Genomic DNA, 23,389 nt, shown 5'->3' on the forward strand with positions numbered 1-23,389 from the left:
GCCCGAGATGGCCCCTGCGAGAAGGGTGAGGCACCGCGGCGGGAGGGACCTTAAAGGTCATCCAGTGTCCCCCCCGCGGGGACAGGGCCACCTCCCGCCAGCCCGGGTGGCTCCCAGCCCCGTCCACCCGGCCCTGAGCCCTGCCAGGGACCGGCACCCACCGCCGCTCTGGGCGGCCTGGCCCGGCGCCTCGCCGCCCTCGCGGTACAGAATTTTCCCTAATGTCTGATCTGAATCGCCCCTTTCAGCTGGGGGGGTCTCACCGGAGCGGAGCAGAGGGGCAGAATCCCCTCCCTCGACCAGCTGGCCACGCTGCCGGTGGCTGCTTTCTGAGCTGTGAGTGCACTGTCGGGCCACGGAGAGCTTTTTGTCCCCCAGTCCCTCCCAGTCCCGCTCCCAACCCACTCTCCGCCCAGCCAGCACTGGTACTGGGGGCTGCCCTGAGCCAGGTGCAGGACCTTACGCTCGGCCTTGGTGAATCTCGTGCGGTTTGCGCAGCCTGTCAGGGTCTCTCCAGAGGGCATCCCGTCCCTCCAGCACATCAACCACACCACACAGCTCGGTGTCATCGGCAAGCTTGCTGAGGGTGACCTCCATCCCGCTGTCCCTGCTGCCAACGAGGATGTTGAACAGTGCCAGTCCCAGTACGGACCCCTGAGGAATGCCACTGGTCACCAGTCTCCACTTGGACACCCAGCCATTGACCGCAACTGAGTGCAACCACCCAGCTAATTCCTCATCCACCGGGTGGTCCATCCATGGAATCCCTGCCTCTCATTTAGAAAACGAGCATAAGTGGGAGAGGAGAATGCAACGCGCTTCCAGTCCTCGGCTGGAGTCTGCAGCTTCAAGCCCAATGTTTCCATGTGTATGTCCAGCTGCCACCCTCACCATGCTGGGACAACCAGCTGCCCAGTTTAACTGGGGGGAATTTAAGGGACTTGCCCGTTTGCTCTGAAGTTGGTCAGACCTGGAGTAGAACCGCGTTCCTCTGAGGTCTATCCTCTGCTGGGGCCAATGGCTTGCTGCAAGAACTTACTGGGAAAACTGGTTTGGAAGGTTCTTCCTCCCGCCAGCCATGCATTGCTGGGCAGCTTAATTTAAACCTACTTTCAACTGCCACACAACAATGGGGAACTTTATTATATAAAGTCTGATTGCTAAGTACCACCCCTAGAGCTGATTGCACAGCCTGTCACTGAAAGTTTTTTAAAAAATAAATTAAAAAAAAAGCCACCAAAAAAAACCCCCCAAAAAACACCACACTAGAAGGAAAAAGCTACACAGGTATTCAGGTTCTTTAGGATGCGTAAAAAATGAAGCAGCACTGGTGTACTTCACTCGACAGGGCAAGGGGTGCAGGAGGTTTTTCCAGGAGGCGTCTGAACTCAGCTTGGTGCAAGGCCTGGGGACAGCACAGGGCTCCTGCCCGGGCGGTGGGATGCAGGAGCTGTTGCAGTGAAAAGGGCCCCTTGGCCATAATAAATCCGCGGGGAGACTGGGGCATGCTGCCCCCCGACACGCAGCACCCACTGCACACAGCACCCAAGCTGGCCACGTGCCGAAGGGGCTCTGGAGCTGGCCACTTTCCTCCAAGCTGCGACCCCGAGCAGGCTGCAATCCCACCACGTTGAGAACAAAGCGATCCCCATCATTCCAGCTGCGGTGAAGCACAGAACGACGAACACTCCACTTGAAAACTGGGGTTGCACCAATTCCCAAGGGCAGACACCCCTTGGAGCCAGCTCCTCGCGATGTACGAGCAGCACGGCCAGCAGCCCCGCTCTTTGAACTTCACTGCGTTTTTCCTGTAGCTGGCGAGCAGAGTATTTGATTAAAGAGAACCGCCACAACAAGGACTCCCCTTCCCCGCGTTCAAGATGAAACTCCTCCCGTTTGCAGAAGCAGCCTTTTGCCATCGCAAAGGCCAGGTCCTTGTGGCCTCGGAGGAAGCTGAAGGGTGGCTTTCACGAAGGCGAATTTCAGAGTTCAAATCAGGACTAGGAAAAGCATCCGTACGTGTTTGCTGTCACTCTCCATGAATTAATTCTCGGGTTCTTTGTGAGAACCCTGGGCAAATTAAGCATCGCCAGGCACAGTGCCGCTTTATAACGTGGCTGAGGCGTGAAGCAAAGCCAAGAAAACAGGTTTGTTTCTTTCTCAGAAAGACTAAGGGAGCACAGCACAGAAAATGAGGATGTTAGAAGTTATATTCTGTAATTCTCCTTATACCCCCCCACCAAAACCAGAATTTTCTTTTTAGTGACAGCTGCCACCATAATCATCATATTAAAAAAAAGCATTCATACCTTTATAGTTTTGTTTTGTAATTAAGTGAAATAATCTGTGAATATATTTTAACCATTACCCAACTGGACTATTTATCTAACTTGGAAAAAATTACGAAGGTAAAGCTTATTCAAGAACGTATTTTCACATCTGATTTTGCAAAGTGGCTACCAAATCACCAAGAGGGATGTGCTTTAGCAGAGCATGATCTCCTTTCAGTATGAAGGCTACCTGGGGGTTTTTGTTTCATTATGAATATGCTTGTATCTTGATTTCAACTTCAGACATAAGTTTTAATTCCTACATTTTTTCAACTGCACTTGTACAACACATAGCCATCATCTCTAGATAAACACAGATATATAGCCGCTCCCAGGTGCGGGTGCCACAGAATTCACCTCATGTCAGCTGAACTTGGATGTTCACTGTGCAGAACCGTACCACTGCCTCATCTTGTTGATTTAGCACCAGGTATTAAACTGCTTTTTTCTTAATCTCCCACACCCTGCATCTTCGCCGCTTGTCAGATCACCCTCTTACAAAGAGGCCGTGACATTAGAGACCGTATTCAGTAGAACAAGACATGGTTGAACGGATATTTATGCAAAAGCACTCCTGTTCAGTCTTCACAACAGAGCTTGTTATTCCATTAAGAAAATGTCAAGGTGTGGTGAAAAGCTGCTTTTTGTTCGATTACATTCTGACGGGCTCAGGCAGCAGCTTCGAGTCTGCGTTGTCAGGGGAGAAGGAAAACGAGCGCAGTAGTCTCCTAACTCACCGGCATCAGTAATTGTCTTGATGAAAAACTAAATTAAGCCCCAAAAATGGTACAGGCTGCACACTCCAAACTCAGAACCATCATCAAACCAAGTATGCTGCCCTTGGGCACAGCAGCCATGTCAAGAGTTACAGAGCACACCCGCACAGCACAAGGCTGCTGGAGACCCCTCAGCCAGCTCCGCACCACGCCGATATATTGTCCGCGAGCCTGGAAGCAGAAAAGGCACTCGATGCCACATGGCGCCAGCCAGGTTGGGTGCAGCACCACACGGACACGACTGAGCTGCCATGGACCCCGCTTGCTTGGCGGTAGCTCGAAGATCTCTAAAGCACATGGAACGGGGACCCACACAGCCCGGCAGGCTGGCTGCCACGAGTGCCGCTGAAGGACCTGTGCTCTTCCCAGGCCAAGCTGACTCACCTGACACCCACCTCCGCGAAGCCACGCAGGCTGAAGCGACAGCCGCCCATCTGCACAACAAGAATTCAGACCGCTGGGAAGGAGAAGTAGAAACACGTACACCAACTTTTACTATGCATATTAATAAATATTCTTTATTTAAATTTTGCACATTGCGCTTTAACATATTACATCCAAAACATTTTGCAAATGGATGTCTACTTTGTAAAATCTTATATTCAGCTCATTGTCATTCTGTACAGAATTATAGGTACAACATTACTTTGCCACTAGTTTGCTTTTTTTAAGTCTCACAGTAAGAGAAACATTTAATGAAAAGAGATGGCTTAAATTATAAGAGAGGCTTGCACAGCTACTCAACTAAAGATACAAGCCTGAAGAAAGAACAAAATTAATGAAATCACCTCCACCAGCCTCCCCAAAAAACAAGAAAAAAAGAAAGAATCACATTAATTTAAGATAAAATTTTGCCATAAGTCACTAAATTAAGTTTTTGAAAGAGAAGGCGCAGTAGTCATCTTGAGAATTTCAGTGAAAGACAGAGCTATTTTATTGTATTTAGTTCGCTCCAGCCGTTGTCAACCAGCTGTTACAAATGGGCCCCTTGTGATCATTTAAGCGGCAGTATTTATTAAATTTCTCCTTCAGGTGCTGTCGGTATTGTTCTCTATTGCTGTAAAAAGACTTGTTGTTTGCCATAAAGGACTGTATTTCATCTTGTGAGATAAAGATTTCCTCATCAGAAGTGCATTCAGACTCATCCTACAAATGGAAACAGGCATTTAAGAACTCGAGCATGGCCCCCCCCGTGCCGCACACCTCTCCTGCAACGGTACGCGCTGCCTACAGGTATCTGAAGAAGGCTGTAGCCTTCACGGCACGACACCGCACGCGGTAGCTGGCTAATGCAGTCACCCGATTCACAGATAGGTGCTCCACTATTTTTTGGGTAAAAGGCAGCCTATACAGTCCTGAAAGCTACCAGAATAAGCCTCAGATTCTTAGCGCATTTCCATTGAAAGAGGATGGCTTTTATTATATGTTATTACATATAAATATTATTCTTTTTAAAAACAAAAAATAAGGAAAAGGATGTAAAGCAAGGGGAAGGAGAAGGGAAGGGAGAGAGAAGAAAGCTGTCCAAGGAGCCCGTAGTGGGAGTTAATATTTGAGGCATGAAGGCAGCAATAGCACATGCTTCGTTTTATGGAATAATGCAATCCTTGGTAATGAATACTTATAACACAAGTTCTGTCACTTGCATTCCAGTGACGGGCAATCTCCCCTCCTCTGCAAAGCATCCGAGTTACACACTTTACAGAGAACACGCAAAAGCAAACAAACTAAACCCTAGGAGTGTAAGCAATGAATCTCAAGTTCCGTTGTGTTCTCCCTTGTAACAGTTCTTCAGTGGGATTTGAGTTCTAAACCCCATCCTCAGCCCCGAGGACTTAAAGCAGTATGCTACAACCTAAAATTCAAAGCAAGCGGTTACTTACAAGGAGTTCCACTAAGCTCTTGGCACCTTTTCCACTATCAGGAACAAGTGACATTTCTGTAGGTTCTGCAAACTGTGACACATTTTTCATATGCTCAAACCAAGGCAACTGCTGCCCACTTTTTTCTGAGCTACAGCAGCTTTCAGCGTGTGTGTCTTTGGTCTTGTCGCGATGACATTCTGTGTGCGTGATATTTCCTGAGGTCTCTCTGTTACCTGGATCTGCCATACAGCTTCCCAGTTTCTGAATCTACAAATTGAAAACAGCCTGTAATGAACTACTAGCAGTGTTAAATCCGAAACATTCGAGTTTCAGATGGAAGCAGACGGAAAGAGGAAAGGAAGGAAGGTCACAAAGAGAGCAAGGGTATGTATTTTTAAAATGTGTGCCTGGGAGGAGGGGGGAACAATACGTTAATTCACTGAGTGTGCAAAAGTGCACATGCTTAGGAACACAGGAGAAAAGAGACTCCTTCTGCCACAGCCTGTTCTAGGAAGGGCCTCCCTTTCAAAACCTGGATGGAGAGGTAACCCAAGAGCCTTGTTACCCCATTTACAGAGTTAATCACAATCGAAATTCGCAACACTTTTGTTAACAACTTTAAAATAAGCATTCTGAAATAGCTATGTTCCTTACATGCTCATTCTCACACTTCAAAGTTTTACTTTTCTTTTTCTTCTTTTTGTTTTTGCCTTTTGTGGTACTCTCTTCTGAATTAGCCCAACATTCCACACAGCTATCTCCATCCTCCTCTTTGTCATCACAGCGATGGACACATGAATCATCTCCTGCAAAAGACAAGAGATTTTCTTCTCAGCCACTTAAGTTTTGCTGATACTAACCCGATATTCTGTTCTGACCAAACCTACCATTTTCATCATGGTTGCAAATGCCTTCAGTGCAGGCCACATCTGATCCCTCTCGAGATCCTGTTTCACTGCCCTCCATGCTAGATGAATAGCCGCAATCGCTACCATTACAATGCGGAGATAAACCTGAGAGGAAGCAAAAAGTTACAGTCATCTACAGCAGCCGTTGCAGATTCTTTCAGTTAGGCCTCTAACAAGAAAGAATTCTTAAAAAAAAAAGTAATTTTTAAAAATAGCTGAGCACTGTTTACTCCATAAACAGTAAATGCTTTTAAAAATGAAAAATAAACAACATTTGACATACCTTTCTTAATTTTAGGTGAACCTAATAGGGTACCACTGCTAGGACAGGTGCAAGAAGTGCTTTCATTAGTAACAATTACTTCTACACAATTGTTGGCTTCTTCGGTGCTACCACAGGCTTTGCAACTACTTTCCGTGAAGTTTGAGTTTTCCTTAAAACAAAGCAAAAAAAAGTACTTGCAAGTACTGAAAGTAGCTCTGTCGGCAACTTTATAAGGGATACTCTTTCACTAAGAAAAAACAGCTGACAATGATTGACAACAGCCACAGCACTGCTTGTGCTTCTTCAGAAGCACAAGACAACCAAAAAAGAAAAACGCCAAACCAACTGCTTTCCCCAGAATAATATGACCTATAGTTAGCCTGTTAAGTTCAGCCAAGAGATCCAGAATAATAATTGCACTTACTCAATTAAAGCTTTCCGTTCCCCAAAAATTCAGTGGTAATTGTCTGCAACTAGCATTTGAATTCCCATATTCTAAGTGATCTTTACAAAAGGATAGTTGGAAAGTGTTCTAGCATAACCTGACCCATAGATTTAGGAGGTTTTACTTAAAACAAAACAAAACCACCCACCAAACCCAAACCCCCAAAAGCTAAGGAGTTCCAGGCAACTACTTTACAAAAAGACTATACTAATCTGTTAAAGTATTAAATTCCACTAGCGATCAAAAACTAGTTCCCAGAACTGAAGTACGGCAGAAAAACCCCAAACCTCTCAAGAATTCTCACATGCAGCAGTGAGCTGATGACTGAAGCACCAAATCAGAGATCTAGTTACTTCACACCTGCAAAAAGCCACAGCTATCAATGTTTACCTTTGCTTGATTTATTTCCTTCTCTTCTGTTGCTTGCAAAGGAGTAGGGATCTCACACACGCACTTATTTTTCCGTCTGTTCTTTCGTTTTTGGCGCTTCTTTTCTTGTTTAAGCTCTCGGACTCTTTCTTCTTCTGAAAATTCTTCACAGAGCTGTTCCAATCGACTAATACCCTGCACTTTTTCCACAGCCATCTGTTTGTAAGAGGTTAGATCTATTTATAGGTATTAACACAACTCAGGTTTTTACATTTATTAAAAAAAGGAGGTGGTAAATAGCTGGTAAGTACTTTTTATCATAAAGTCACAGCAACACAACTATTGACTATAGAAGAAAAATGTCTATCCAGGTTTAGTCACTAAATTTAGATTGCTGGAGAAGATACATGTATGGGGGAGCACTGCACTTAATTTGTGGCCCAGAGTTGCAATTTTCAGTGAAAGGCTGTGGACCTGAACACGTTTTTGGATCTGTTTTACACAGTGGATACTCTGGTTATTTAACACAGCAGCACAAAAAAACTACATCAGAACTACTGCTACAGAATTCCTGCAGCTCTTTGTCTAGAATAATCAGCGAGAAGCCTAACTGATTTTTCTAGGCAGTCCAATTTTGAAGCGTAGACATATCTCAGAATATAGCATGTATCTAAATATGTCCCTTAATATTAAATTTAGAACATGTACCATAATGGCACACCTACATATTAAGTTGCAAGAATATAGTTGAACTAGTAAACTATTCTGGATCAGTGCTCCTGCAGAGATAAATTTAAATTCACAGGTGTTTCTCTCTTTTTTTTTTTTTTTCCCCCCTCCCAGATCACTCCGGGAACTCCTTCAGCCAGAATGAGACATCATTCCCCACTCACCTTAGAAAAGGACCCCATATAAAGACACGTCAGTTCCGTATTTCCAGTTCATAGCCAACCTTACACACCAGTACAATTACCCAAGTTTCACAGTGTCAATGAATTTCCAACACCATGCTTTACTAGATTAAAAAACCAACCAAGACAAAACCTGACAAAAATGCCACAGTGTACCCAGTCAATGCCACTTCTACAGCATTGTCTCTCAAAAGAAGTTACATGTAAAAACTCCCAAGAACTAACTAGATTAGGGTTCCACTAAGATCTTTCCCAAACTGATTTTCTTCCTCCTCCTCTGATGTTTCAGAAGCTTTTAAGAGAGAACAGTCATTATGAACAGAAGATAAACATAGCCAAAAATATCCGTCATACCAAAGGGCAAGTATACTATTGACATACGTTAAAGGAACTGCAGAGTTCTACCTGAAGTTCAAAATCCCATGGCATTAGAGTGCACATGGAACTCACTGAATCCAAGAGTTAGCAGTTGTGTTTGTAATTCAAAAGCACATCCTTCGTTTTTACTAATAAGCCAAATAAAAACTACTGTAGCCAGAGCTACATGAAACGCTATCAGGTAGGAATACCTTCACTGTGAATTAAAAACATAGAAGATCCAGCGTACTATATCACGTAGCTTGGAAGATAAATTTGCCAGCCTCAATCTTTTATGTTCCAGCAGACTTTACATCAGAGCGCAACCCAGTTGTGCTATGCATGGACATTACACAACTGTTGCCCCGCAGTGAACAAGGGATTGAATCCAACACCCCTGAAGCTCCTTCCAGCCCAACGTTAGTAGAAAGCAGGAAAAATTATTTTAGTGAAAACGTACACAGTTACTACAGCAATTCAAATACAAAAAATTGAATTTTACCTCAAAGCTTTTGCGTAAAGCATCAACACCTAGGTAAAAAAGCATCTGCCACGTCTGTTCCTCAGCACGCAATTTCTGCCAGATTCGGTGTAATCTTTCATAAAGATGAATACCCAGGCAGGTCAAAACTTCTTCTTGGGCTATGTCTATTGTCTTAGCATGCCTTTCTCTTCGTCTAAAGGAAGAGTTGAACCAAAGTATAGTATTGTTAAAGTAGCTGGAAGTCTACCAAGAGATCAAAGCAGTTCAATGACGTACTTTATGTACAACTGAAGATATGTTTGCATGAACAGCTTTTTAAATAGAGTTCTGCTGTGCTGCATGCAGATGCAAAATAGAAAGGACCAGGTCAAAACCACCAGTACATTCCTGACAGATTAATACGTGCACAGCGCTGTTAAGCTGCGCTATGCCTTCCCACCTGTGACTGCTGAAGGTGTAACCCCATCAGCCTCTGCCTGCTCCTACTAGGAGGGATCAGCAGAGTTTTAAAGCCAAAGAGACGCAGCCAGTCTTTTGTTTCCTAAAATTTGTATTTGGTTTCTAGCAAATATTCCATTTTCCTAGACATTTATGCATCAGTTAACTGAAACTGAATAAAGACACACAGAAGGTTATACATTACTTACCGTACAAAGTCAAAATATTTCAGTATTAATCTGCATCTATCATCTACTAAGGAAAAATCATTATAAAAGGATTTACCCTCCTAATGAAACAGTATGGTTGAGCTTTACAGATATTGAGGTCAGAATTGTATTTTTCATTGGAAGATTTTAAGATGCTGGGTTCAGGAATTACTATAATATACAAATGGCGACTAGAAAACTAAATTGAATACTTGGCATTTGGTAAAAGTGTCAACCAAGGTTCTCTTTCTATTTCGCATATTTTGAACATCTCAATGGAAAAGCAGGCAGCCTAGGGAGTGAACAAATAAACTAGAAGGCATTTGGCGATTTCTTTCAGTCTTGCCTTCAGAGTTAAATGCACCTTAAAGTCAAAAGCACACTGAGAAATCTTCACTACTTTGAAGCACTATCTTGAAAGTCTACTTCGACATGAATATTGACATTCAGAAGTTTATTATCCAGCAAGGAGGCAAAAATCATTTGCAAAATACATTCAACAATAAAATAAAGAAGCAAAGCGCTAGATAGCCCACTCTAGCAAATTACATACTCATACCCTCCTGCGAACTCTGGTTCAGCTCGACCCAATAGGTGTGCGATGAAATCTGTTTCACAGCATACATGTATATGACGTTCATGGGGACAACATCGCAAACCCTCGTAAAGCGCGGCGCAGTAGCCCTTTTCTTTGCTGCAGTCTAGCTCACCGATAAGAATATTGTATGCCCGAAGTACTTTATTTTTGCAGTCAGTGCAAAACCTGTGTTAAAACAGAACATAACAGAACTGAATTCTTATTCAAGCAGAAATGTACACCCACTTAGTCTAAGTTGTAATATACTGAGCTATTTAATAGCACATGCTATATTTAAACTAGGTCACATAAGGTTTATGTTACTTCAAAAGGCAAAATAGTAAGACTTTGGCTGCAAGCCACGTAAGTTTACTGTATGTATTATACTACCTATCATATATTACCAGTCTGGATATCAACTTTCATGCTCCAAGGCATAAGTCAGGCTAATTGTTAATATGAAGGAATTCCTATACAGAGATGCAATTCCACATTTGTTCAAAGATCAGAAGTCTAATAGCAAACAAACCAAATCATTAGTACAAGCCAGGACAAAATTCCTCTCAAGTAACACACTCCGAGTTACTTTATACCAATTATTTAAAGGTACACTCAAACGAGTGATAAGCAATAAGAAAAAAAGCTTCCTCCGTTGCCTGCTGTATAAGAGCAATGTTTCCACTACAAGCACCTTTAAACACATTTTGAATTATTAGATTACTGCACAGATAGCCAAACAAGGTTTTCTTATAACACAACATACTCAATTTAAACATGTGCTAGCTCAGATAACCAATGAGAACCGTATAATTATGAAGTCTGTTATAATTATAATCTATATATATATTAAACCAAAATTAAGCTCATTCTGTTTTATAAGAGGAGTAATCTTCGAGGAGCTACAAAACCTCTTGCTGTATTATTCTAAAAATGCAAGTCAGACAAGCTGCTCACATTTCAGCTTTCAGCTTGAAAAGCTGGCTCTTCACGCCATCTCTGGATGGGGTTTTTCCCTTTCCTAGTTTGTCCAGTCACTTGACAACACTAAGTCAAACATATTTTGATGTTTGACAGAACTATGATAACTGGCTAGTTTCTGTAGTGAAAGGAAAGAAAACAGTAATATTATTGCAGGTTAGCATCAGGAACACTGCCAACGCCATGTTTAATGTCACAGGAGATTAAAGTTGTTTTGTTTCCAAAGTGTTTTTTCCACACCACCACCACCACCCACAACCGTCTGTGCCCCCACAGCTTGTATCAGAACCTTCAGACTACTGGAAATTAAAACTTTCAAATCAGTATGGTAGCTACCGTACATGTGCAACAATAAATTAGTAGCCTTTTTTTTTTTTTTTCCCCTGCAAGAGAGACCCAACAGCACTAGCACTACTAAGTCATAAACAACTGTTTTAAAACAGTGATTTACAAGCAACACCAGGCCTACAATCTGCTTCTATTAGTTTAGCTCACATTATTTGGAAATTGCATATACACCCCACAGGCCTAAAAAGAAGGCATAGTTCCAGACAGAGTAAGCTACTTGTGAAAGAGTGAAATAATATACACAGTTTTAATACATCAAATTGTAAATCATAACATAATCCTAACCAAAAGAAGTTAAGATAGGCAGCTATTACTTCAATACCGCGTTTCCCCTACCATGACCCAAAACAACAGGTAAAACACAAAGAATGTTTCACCGCCTGTGTCTCAGCAGTTGCCACAATGCCATCTGGCAAGGTACTCAAGTCCTCTACATTTTTAAACACAGTGTGAAGTCTACATACATTTTAATTCACAAAAAAAATGCAGCAGCTATTCCTCAAAACGAAGGTGCGCCTTCATTCTTTTAACATACCTGTGTTTTCGTAGATAGGTTTCTAATGTTTCTAAAAGACAACTAGAGTCAATTAAAACTACTTCATCCCTGCATTCCTGGGACATGAGCTCCCACACATCCATCCAACAACCCCTGCAAAAAAAACCCAAAACATAAGAAACAAAAGACAATATATTATCTTGTTAGGAGTTTAGAAAAGAAACAACATAAAGCATCATTCGTTTACCTGACTGCTTGCTGGAAAGGTCCACAGCAGAAAGTGATGCTATACTTACTCTCCTCCTTCCTGCTGTCTTCACTGTTTTTCTTATTTGCACTTAATTTCTATGTACTGAGTGTGCTACTGCTCCCTCCACTGTCACATAGTATTAAAAAACATTTTTTAAACCTATACCATATATATATATATATTTCCTAAACAAATGCTACGAAAATGCTACCATGTTCCTTCATTTACTTTTAATCCTTTATAGGCTAAGCCTTAACTTTCAGTGAAGTTACAGTCAGACATGAGATACAAATTTTGCTGTCTGTGTTTATAAACCCAGATTCATAATGACTCTTTAAAGTTACAGCTGAAAGCCAGTAGTAATTTTTCAGAATATTACCTTTAGCATAAACACATACAAGTTTAAATACTTCTGGCAGATTTAATGTCTAACTTAGTAAAAAACCAAACCAAACCCCCAAAGAAAAAAGCAAATCAAAACCCCCACACTTGCACACATCTATCACCATAAGAAAGCATAAAGCACCCCCTACATTAAATTTCCAAAATTTGTTTTAAAAAAACCCAAACCAACCAACTTTACAACACACATTTGGATATGCTAAAAGTACACTTACAGAGCAAAGAACAAACTTTAAATAGCAAGTCATGTTTACTTACAGCCTTGTCTACACTCGACATTTTATCAGAACGGCCATTTCTGTTTAAGCTCATGGATGGATACAACAGAGCAGGAAAACCGGGGAAGAAGCACTCCTATTTAATAATTAGCCCTCAAGAGTATTTATGCATGCTACTATCTAGTTTGCTAGATCACATGGCTTGCATTTATGAGAGGTTAAAATGCTCCTTAGCCCCAAATGGAACAGAGTAGCCATAAACCAGGCACACTGAAACTAAGGCCATCAAGGAACTCTCAAGTGGCACTAGCTAGTTACGTAACTTGTATAATTAAACACACAATTACAATTCAAAGCCTTTTTGTGTGTATAAAATGCCTAACAGATGAAACTAATCTGAAGAAGTTTCTTGTAATGAAGTGAAGCAGAAAGCTCTACGTTGATAAATAGAATTTGTTCTGTAAGACTATTGTGTCCAACACCTCCATGTCTAGGCTGTTGGTGCATTCGCTTCCATTCAGACCAGCAGATTTATTTGGAGAAATATCAGTACTGATACACCCTGATCAGTTCCACAGCACAACAAACCAGTATCGACTGAGCAAGCAGAGAGCAAGCTGTGCTTCTTTACCAAACTACAATGATTGTCCACAAGCCATGTTATCAGATAAAGCTGAAAGCTTTACTTGCAGTGTATTAAAATACTGCTCTTCCACATATTCCCTATTAACCTGCCAGCATTGAAAATACTAAGGGGATTTATTCCGGCATAAACTGAGGAAATAAAGGCAGCATTTTCCTCTCTATTCACCAAGTTTCAGAATTGTTCTGCCTTGCCAAGATGGTAAGTGCAAGTTCCATGATATATGTTCTTACACAGAAAAGATTAATCTTCCTAAAAACAAAGCAGAGAGTTTAACACTTTCATAATGCTTTGAATTTGCTTTATTTTAAAAAAATATATGCCCCTATACGCTTACAATCTTTTGCTTATGTAACATAAACTTTAAACTAATCATATGAAAGGCCTGTAACAAAAATATAATAGGAGATGATGATTAGCTGCCACCATCCTCAAGCAGCACAAGTAAAAATCAAGTGTCAAATTCCACAAGCCTACCATCTCCCGGGACTTATCTCAACCCAAAGAGACTCCAGTCTGCATAGAAAAATACATGTCCTGTAACTGGAAACCATGATCAAGCTTTCACAGGTTGTATGCTTAACCAGAAGTAGAACACAACTATACTAAAGAAGGTCCTGGACACTCCAGCTAAGCATAGTAGTCTAATTCATTAGTCATCTAAAAACCCCAAAATATAAAACACACCCTACAAACAAGAAAACCACCCAAAATCTGCAACAGATTTACAGGGAGTGTTTTCTCAGTTAACCAGCTGGAATAAACCATTTCAATTTCAAGACATGGAGGCACACATGCATCTTCTTCACTGGTGTATTCGAAACACGGCACCACATTTAGAGAAAATACAGTCTACAGAGTTTTAACCCTGCAGCCCAACCACAATAAAGCCCTTTATTAACAGTCGTGCAAGGCATTTTTAATAATCCCAAGCAAAACGATGTATACTTGTTTAACATATACCCTTTCCCCTCAATGTGAGGAAAAATTGCTGATCAATCATTTTGGTGTAGAGCACCAAAACCAGTTTGTCTTTCCAGAGCGCTGTCTATACCACAATGCAGAAGCTATCCGTGCCCCGAGCAGACTATATTCCAAGTTACGTCAGACGAGACACGAAAAGCACAGAGAGCACTGGTTTGTAATGGCCAAGTTGTGTTTTGGCAGCTAGTTTTGAAATTAAACATGGATATTGTTAAACAATAAACACCCCCAAACAAAACACTCCACCACCAAGTAGAAGACCCTAAAGACAAGGGGCTAAAATTGAACAGCTAGTACTAACAAGCAAGTTTGGAGAAACAACGGATTTCATATGGTAGCCCTAAACTTCCTATGAAAGCATCACCAGTTACCTTACAGAGCTCTGACAGAGCAGAGGGACAACTCACACCAAGGAAGGAGCACAGATCTTACGTTGGGAGGCTGGAACACCTTATGGCACTAGCTTTGTCCAGTCAATAGTGTGAGCAAGGGCAGTAGGAAAAGTATTACGCATCCTACTGGTAAGACTATCACTCTTACTGCACAACAAAGGGTTAACTACCTTCTTACAAAAACCTACAGAGAAAACCTCGTGCGTGCCCTACAACACACGCTGCCCAAAACCCCTGGCTGCCTCTTTTCCACCCCTACAACTATTCGGGTCTACTATAAATCCAAACAGCTCAGAGATTACTACACTGGCAAACAGGTAACAGCATAATAATTTGTTTCTATGCTTACATATAAATTAGTATCAATAGTTTGGATCCTCAGAACATTTTAGATTGAATTGTGCACATTAAACACAAACTTACCCCAAAGGTTTCGGTTTGTGTGTGTCCAAGGAGTGTAATTGACATCTCTTATTCTTCTTACTTTTGGGAATTGCATCAATCATATCATTCAGTTTGGACCTATGGAAAAAATGTAACTCAGTATTCTGAAAACATTGTTATGCAGAGAAGTTTGAAAGGGATTTATTCAGCTCATGCATCAGAAACAGGTATGATAACGAACATTAGACCTAAAATTGTCTTCCAGTCCCTCATTTTCACTTATGTCGTACAATCCTGCAGTACCAAAGAAAAACACAGTACAGATTTTCCAGACAAATTCTACTAAGAAAAAAAAAAAAAAAGATAAGCCATATCTAAAAAGCTATTGCATAACTTCGTAACAGACCTCGAGCAATAACACTTACTTCAGAAGCAGAGGGAACCACTGTGACCACTTTATCAAGTTACACTACCTCACCCTCCAGATCTCAGTATACCCTGCTCTGCACTGACCCTTCCTTACTTCCCACTGGCCTGCTAACTGGAGCAAGAAGAACAAGCTGAAACCAACTGGAAGGCAAAGGCCCATTGTGGTGAGCAGTGTCTGTTTGGTCTGCTGACAGCTGAGAAACAAATGGCACTGAGGCCATTTATTGTGCTAGCCAAACCCAGAAGGTTTCGCTTTCTCAGTGTTACCTTTCTACTCAAGAGTAGAAATTTTCTGGGAGGGAGAGGTTAATTATTATTTAATTTTTTTTTACATGCAGAGTAATGGGGTGAAGAAACACTCTTCTTCATGAGAGATCACAAAAAACCCACAATGCCTTTTTCAGATTAATGACTTGACATTTTAATACTGGTAGCTTTCAATCACAATCATGACATTGCAACTGATGATACGAAAGATGAGGTCTTTTGGGGATTTTTTTCCCCCCAGTTTAGGCAATGACTGGTTTAACGTGACTGTAAAAGACAGGATTCAAACTTGCAACAATTTAGCATCGCCAAGAAAGTTGCAAAGTCAAATGCACAGAAGCTAGCTTTCCTTTTTGCCAGGTAAGGATAATCTGTGCAGTTCAAAGACACTTACCCATGCACATAGAACAGTGTATAAAGCTTCTTTGCATCAGTCATACAGCTTCGAGTTACAGAAAGAACCCCCTTTGGCCCTACTGTTAGGGGCTCAAGTGCTGGATTTCCAGACTCTACGAGCTGAGAAAAGAGACGTTCCACACTACGACGACAGCCAACACAGGGGACCAGCTGAGAAAGCGCACTCAAAACTTCACGTGATGTCACCATCATGGCAATATTTAAATCCTGCTGTTTAAGCATGCTATGCCTCTAAAAAAAGAGAAAGAAATGAAGTAATTAAAAAAAAACCACAACCAAACAAGCAACATCTTAAACTGTTCAAGACTTCTTTGCCTTCAACGGCATTTCTTTTTCAAAATACACCTGTGGAAAATGTACTCAGTGCTCAAGAGTTTCAGGTTGCCGTCTTATTGTAGATCACTTAAAATACTGTATGAACAAAACCACACTTGCTAATATCATAGGAACAATTCTGCATCAAGTCTATCCTCTGGAAGGAAGCTAGTGTTTTTCTCCTCCTGTTCCCTCCTCTTACCACTCAAATCAGCAAATGCTGCTCCCAGACAAATGGCATACCTCCCTGTCCTTATCAGGAAGCCCTTTTGTTTCCTCCTCCTCAGCACAGATGTTTTAGTAAAGGGCCTCACATACAGCTCTGCAAGTTTTCATCTTCCCCTCACACTCATTTTGTCTTTGGCACAGAGAAAGGAAATTTCTGGATGCTCATTGGCATATACGGGAATCTCATTTACAACAAACTTGGTCTGTTCAGACCAAGACAATTTAGCAATATTTTTCCTGGAAGGTTAAATGCTATTTCCTGTTACAATTCTAATACCTGAAAAAAAAAAAAAAAGCACATATTCAGGGTGAAACATCTGAATGTTCAGTACTGAACATTCAATGCGTGCTAATAATAGAACCTTAAAGGGAACACCTTCTAATATTTCTTACATCAATAAACAATTCTAGGAGCTTCTCCTGGTTCCTCTGTCAAACACATCCAGGCACGCATAGACACAAAAAGCACATACCCTTCTATTTCTTCTAACTGCTAAATTAGCGGTGTGGACTTCATCAACACTGAACTGCCACTAGCACAGCTATGCAGAAGACAGAGTCCCCTCCTCACGCACCAACACACACATCTACGCTTAGAACATCAGCGCTACTGGCACTTTCCAACATTGTAAAAGCGCAGTCCTGTCAGTGCATTAATTGCTATAACCAGGGGAAAACGAAGCTCACAAGTACAGCTTTGTAAGCATAGTTGTATCTATACAGGCAGCTTTTTGTCACAATAATATTTTCTGTATTCTTGTCATATCACACCACTTAAACATGCCTAATGCAGAAATGACAAGTCACAACTTCTGGAGAAAGAAAAGACCACACAATATAGTAAAACTAATCGATCTCATGGAATGTGTAAACAGATCAATTGAAAAGAGAAAATATTTTCAGCTCATTTTATGTAATGCATGTTATGAAAAGTAAAGCTATTATGAGATAACATTTAGTCTGTGCTCTTAAAGGCAGGCACACTAAATAATCTGACAAGTGATATCACTCTGCCATAATCCTCTTTCCTGTAATTAATAGTACGAGTCACAGCAACAGCAGGAATGAGCTATTTTCACAACACAGCTATGCTTCATATGCAACATATGCCTGAACTGTGGCTGTCAACCCACAAGTAAAGAAGAGCAAGCTGCATAGCAGCAAACTGCCCCGTACCTTTGGACATCAAGTGGCACAATGTTTTAGTTGCTACAGGTGTTATAGGGCTACAGTTACTTGCCAGAGCATTAGCAGAGTAATTTACTATTATTAAAGCTTCAGGGGTACCACAAATCCACCTCTCACTATTCAACTATACATAATCTATAAAGCAGCACATCAATTCTATCTCGGTATGGTCCTAATCATAAGAACTCCATCTTAAGCAATGCACACTTCCACTTGAAAAAGCAGTTCAGAAGTTTTCAGAAAAAAAAAGAAAAGAAAAGAAATAAAATCTATTTAGAAACTGTAGTTTCCATTATGCATAAACTGGCAGTGACCATAAGATGTTATCGTTTTTACAAGTTTTCAATTCTAACTAGGTACGCAGCAATTGCCTCCTGACAAGTCAACAGTGTATATATAGATACTGTGAAATACAGAAAACAAATGCACCCAGTGTACTTTGGTACCAATATGTAATCGCATATAGGTGCTGACATGTCTTTTAAGTCATTCCAGGAGTGACAACCTCTTAGAGAAGAGAAAGCACAAACCTAAGGAATGCAAGATCTGACATGTGGCCTTCTTAAAAACCAGAAAGCTGTATTTACCTGAATGAACTGCTTTAACTGTGCACCATTATTCTGATGTCCATCAAGGTTTAGCACGTTATCAGGAAACTCCATCACCATCTATACAAGAGAGTGAAAAAAAATAGCTTTCAGAGAAAAAGTCAAACAAAAAGAGTTAGCTTATTTAACTTTCCTGTGGAATTAAGATAGAAATTACATTAAATTCTCATTCTTTCCACGTAACTCCTGGAAGTTTGGGAAAGGATAAAAGTAACAGTTCAAGAGAGTGACTCTTTCAGCAAAGTACCTGTGTCAGTAATACAATGTTTAGAGGCATTTTATAAATGGCAGCTCTTAAGTAGCCCTTACAGAGAAATCAAAAGTTGCTAAATGCAACATCAGTATTTATATCACACTATCTACATGACTTGAAACCCTGTTTCAGTTTAAAATAATTGTACTTCAACACATGAAGATCCAAATTGATCCGACGGCCTAAATCAATTTATAAAGCTATGAAGAAACAGTTGCAACTGTTTAATGACAGACTCATGGACTCCTTCAAAGGCTAATATAAAACCATATTAAACCAAGAAGGTACTCCAAGGTATACCTTGTTCTGTGTGACTGCAGCTGCAACTCTTAAGAGGCTCAAAGTAAAATGTTAAGCCTACAGAACAATGTGATTACTCGTAAGTAATAATATTTCTTTTAAATATTTCTTGCAATAAAGAAGGCAATTTCTTGGGGGGGCCGAGGGCAGAAATCAGTAAAATAATTTTCAGTCAAAACCCCAACTTTACAACCATGGAGAAAAATTAAACCAACTAGAAAAACTTGTAAAAACTGCCTTAGTTAGTCTTCTTTGTCCAAACTGAGAAATACAGACTATCAATAGGAATACTGGAAGTTCTCTCTAAAATCTGAAAGACGAAATAACTTTGGTTAATAACTCTAATACCAATCAATGCCAAACGAAATTGTCTGATTTTTTTTTTCCATCCTCCACCTTCCCTCACTTGTCTAGTAAAGACAGAATTCCCAGCTGCCTTCATAATTGCTGACACTACCTCCAGAGAACGCATATATTTACTTTTACAGGCACTCCAACATTGCTCCAAAATAAACATCTATTCTCCAAGGCCAGAAAGCAAGGCAATATTTTGATCTCACATGTGCTAGAATTGGAACATTAGCACAGCTGCCTTATCTGTGTGCAGAACAGTGCCACAGTCCGTGCTAATTCTAATCTCCCATGTCTTTCTCTTCCAGCCTCCCTTGCCCCTGACCTATACACACTAAGCAGCAGCACAAGCTTTTGCTGCAGAATTACAGGCTTCCTACATTTGATATTTCTGTGGGCAATGAGCTACATGCAAAAGTAAAAGCTCTATCTGCTCATAACAGAGGGAAGAGGTAAATCCGCATTTTTTTATTCCTCCTTCACCTTCATCTCCCACTATCAGACAACACCCTTAGGTATTTTGTACAACAGAGTGAAATTATCAAAGACTAAATTAATTCATGTGTCTGATGAGATTTTATTAAGTGGTTAAACATCAACCACCATCACACCCTGAACTGGAAGGAAAAAAAAATCCCGTAATACCACATCAAATGGAATGCCTTCGAGAAATCATAAAAGCTGCTTAAGAAATGAAAAGGGTTAAATATTTAAACCTCCTTTCATTTCTAGTTGAGCCATAAGAAACAGAAAAGTGTGGTAGTGAACAATTCATTTGGAGGAGCAGTATCACATTGCACCTAAACAGCTTCTTATGCTACTACAAAGCAAACGTTACAAGTGTAAGAGCATTACAGGCCATTCATTCACTAATTTGCAATCAGTGATTCACTATTTCTAGATTTAAGACATAGATTAAGTCTTCCAGCTGACTAACAGAAGTAGCCCCATTATTTTTAAAATTTGAGTTTTAAAAGAGGTCAATAGAAGCCAGCTGCTGTCAACAAACACCACGGTTATTTAACATTAATGCTGCAGATGTAAAATTATGTTTCAAAGACAACTGCATGTCTTGCAATATCTCTCATTAAGAATTTAAAATGTAAATTACAGACAACCTAGACAAGGAAGCCAAGTTCATTCACTTGCTTCTGCAGATTTACTTAGTAAAAGCCTCCAGAAACCACCTAGAAATCAGAGTACTTTGCAACAGTTAACAGAATGGGAAAAAAAATAATTATGGACCTGAGATAAGATTTCCTTCATGGTGAGGATGACTTGCACTTGCATAAATGCCTTTCACCCAGAAGGATACAAAACTTATTTAAAGCTATGGGAACCTCTTCAATCATGAGCAGGACTTGCCTCTGGTGTAAAAAGGACAGTGACAACATAGCACAATTGCACAAAGTTTGGGTCTGGCATTAGTTTCTGGAACTAAACTACAAATGGAATTTTAGGTCAGTTGAAGTCATCTACCTGACACCCGGTATAGCCAAATTTTCTCTCTCTCAACCTACTGCACACAACAAAGGTAATAAGTACAAGTCTTCTACCCGACACAATCTAGTAAGTAATTTTCACTCGGGAGTCCGGGAGGTGGGAAGAAGGAGAAAGAAATCCAAGATCTTAAAACTACATGGGGAATGGAGGGACAAAATAAATTTCAAGGCATGGCCAAGACATCAAAAAACCCCAAACTTACACGACTGCTACGCAGTGCAGGTAATCAAGCGCTCCAGGAGAGCTAGATACCGCTTGGGACAGCTTAAGGAGGGAACCCTGCCTAATATATAAGCACCACTAACCAGGGAAGACAGACTATGTAAAAAGCCAAAAAACAATGGTGGTATTTGGTAAATTAATAATACGCCATCATTTAGAACCAGAACTAAAATACAGCAAAGAGCCTTTCTTCAAATGTAGCAAAAGCCAATGAGCTTGAGATACATTATCTTTAACAGTGGGATGGAGGGCTAAGAGACTGTCTGAAGATACTCGATTGTTCTAGAAGACAGAAGAAATTATATTACAAAGTTCATCAAGGTAGCTGATGCAAGTGAGGCATTCTCCCATACTAGATCACACATTTTTACACCCTTTAAAGCAAGAGCAGTTACTGTCACGCCACTGACAGCAACAGAAGTCAAATATGAATAATTAAGATGCCAAATCATGCTGTCCAAGCCCAATTTTGTTTTGAACCCAACATTTTCACACCTGAAGAATGAAACCAAATGACAACTAGCTGGTTAGAGAACATTTTTCCGTTTGCTCTGTGCTCACCTACAACGCAATTCCTGAGCTTTCCTCTAAACACCTGAGGAAAAGAGAGACCAGGGAGCCTCCAAGCTACATGTAGTTCATTTTTCCACTGAACCTTCTGGAAATGGCACACACACACACACACCGTTTTTCAGTTCAGAACACCACACCAAAACAGACCCCCTCCCTCTCGGGGTTTGTTACTGTAGACACAGCAGCATGTCACTAGCAGCTCGATGACCCTTACTTTTGGTCAAAGCTTTCCAGAAACAAGCTTTAGCCTTTTCTTGCCTCTTTAAGAGCATGACTGCCTCGTGGTAACCCTGGGGTTTGGCCTTAACATGGCTCCCTGCCTTATCCCCTGCAAAACGCCTCTGCTCCGCATGCAGGCTCGGGCACCGGGCACGCTCGTCCCTGGAAAACAAGTTGCACGCGAGCTCCAGCACAGCACCAACTTTCTTACGAGGCGGTCTGCGCGTTCCTAGAGCCGGGAATCAGATAAAAAAGTTGCCACACGAAGCGCTGTTGACCCGAAGTGTTGCAAAGTCCCCAAGATTACGGCCGCAGGAGCAAAGGAGGAGCCTGGCAGGCCTGCCTGGAGAAAAGGCCTCGCCGGGAACCGCAGCACCCGGCCCGCCGCGGGGAGCAGGGGCTGCGGGGGGCTTGGGCACTCACCGTCAGGGTGTCATCGATGTACAGGGGGATCTGCCTCTTCTCGAACGGGAACTCCTCCTCCCCGTCTCTGCAAACGGCCACCAGCCGCGCCATCTCCGCTCGCCCCGGCGGCTTCCTCCCAGCTGCAGCCTGCGAGCAGCCCAAGCCGGGGAGGTAAATCCCCGCCGCGCTTCCCCGGCACACTTTCACCAGCCCGGCGCCGAGCCTGCTTTACCCCATCGCCTGATTCACCACGCCGAGCCCCGGCCCACGCCCGCCCGCCGCTCGGCCCCGCCGGGGGCTCCAGAAATAAAATTAAATTTTTTTTTTAAAAAAAGGGACTAGGGGCCGGGAACGGGAGAGGTGGGCAAGCTGGGAAATGCGACATAACATGGAAGAAAGGGAGGGGACGGCGGGGAGGAGCGCACCCGGCCTCCGCCGGGCACAGCCCGGGGATGGAGCCCGCCGCTACCCGCCCCCCCCGCCCCAGACAGGCCGGCGGGGCCCGCCCAGCCCGGAGCGCGGCTGCGGCTGCCCGCGGCCCCGGTCCGCCCGGCGGCGGCTGGACAGGGAGCGGGGCGAGGCGGCGGCTCCACCTGCCGAACGGGGCCGCCGCTCCCCCCCACCCCGCCCCGCCCCGGGCGACCCGCAGCTGCGGGAGGGGGCCCGCCGTCCCCCACTCCCCCCTCCCTCCGGCGGGCCGGGCGGTCGCAGCCCAGGCGAGGCTGCGGGCAGACCCACCCCGCGGCTCCCGGTCCTCGCCCAAGCCTCCGGCGCGGCGATGGCGGGGTAGCAGCCCCGAACGGAGGCAGCCGGCGGGGCCGGCTCCCGGCCTTCCCCCGCCTCCCCGCGGCCCCACCGGCCGCCTCGCCCTCCCCGGGCCTTTACCGGCTCCTCCGCGAGTCGCCGGCCCGGGCGCTGTGACAGGCGGGCGGACACCCTGGGCTCCGCCACAGAGCTGCCTCCTTCCTCTCCCCCTCCCCGGGCCCTCCCCACAGGCGGCGGCCCCGGCCCCGGCCCCGGGCGGCCCCGCCTTTCTCTCGCGAGAGACCGCAGCTCCGCGGCGCCGCCCGGCCGCCCCCGGG

At 42.8% G+C, this 23,389-nt stretch overlaps 1 protein-coding gene across 2 annotated transcripts; it reads right to left on the reverse strand.

Annotated features, from left to right (window-relative positions):
* Positions 1-3,601: 3,601 nt before the first annotated feature.
* On the reverse strand, positions 3,602-23,320 carry GGNBP2 (gametogenetin binding protein 2). Of its 2 annotated transcripts, none has more exons than XM_037371265.1 (14): positions 23,193-23,320; positions 22,326-22,454; positions 18,461-18,541; positions 16,120-16,373; positions 15,069-15,167; positions 11,796-11,909; positions 9,917-10,120; positions 8,729-8,903; positions 6,980-7,174; positions 6,163-6,313; positions 5,859-5,984; positions 5,626-5,777; positions 4,990-5,238; positions 3,602-4,252 (listed from the first exon to the last, which is right to left on the reverse strand). In XM_037371265.1, exons 2-14 carry the CDS (start codon positions 22,416-22,418, stop codon positions 4,049-4,051), a joined length of 2,097 nt encoding a protein of 698 aa, XP_037227162.1. In that variant the 5' UTR covers positions 22,419-22,454; positions 23,193-23,320; the 3' UTR covers positions 3,602-4,048. The 2 variants fall into 2 exon arrangements, with proteins under 2 accessions (XP_037227162.1, XP_037227154.1); XM_037371257.1 differs by having other exon boundaries at positions 9,911-10,120.
* Positions 23,321-23,389: the final 69 nt, after the last annotated feature.

This window comes from Falco rusticolus, chromosome 1, assembly GCF_015220075.1.
Source record: "Falco rusticolus isolate bFalRus1 chromosome 1, bFalRus1.pri, whole genome shotgun sequence".
Lineage (NCBI taxonomy): Eukaryota > Metazoa > Chordata > Aves > Falconiformes > Falconidae > Falco > Falco rusticolus.

What these genes read in the sequence shown, in the direction of transcription:
- GGNBP2 (XM_037371257.1), bottom strand. Translation starts at nt 22,418, where the DNA reads ATGGCGCGGCTGGTGGCCGTTTGCAGAGACGGGGAGGAGGAGTTCCCG. An exon ending in ACCTATCTACGAAAACACAG is followed by an intron (nt 10,121 to 11,795) that starts GTATGTTAAAAG and finishes GTTTTAACACAG; the next exon opens with GTTTTGCACTGACTGCAAAA. An exon ending in AGGAAATAAATCAAGCAAAG is followed by an intron (nt 6,314 to 6,979) that starts GTAAACATTGAT and finishes CTTTGTTTTAAG; the next exon opens with GAAAACTCAAACTTCACGGA.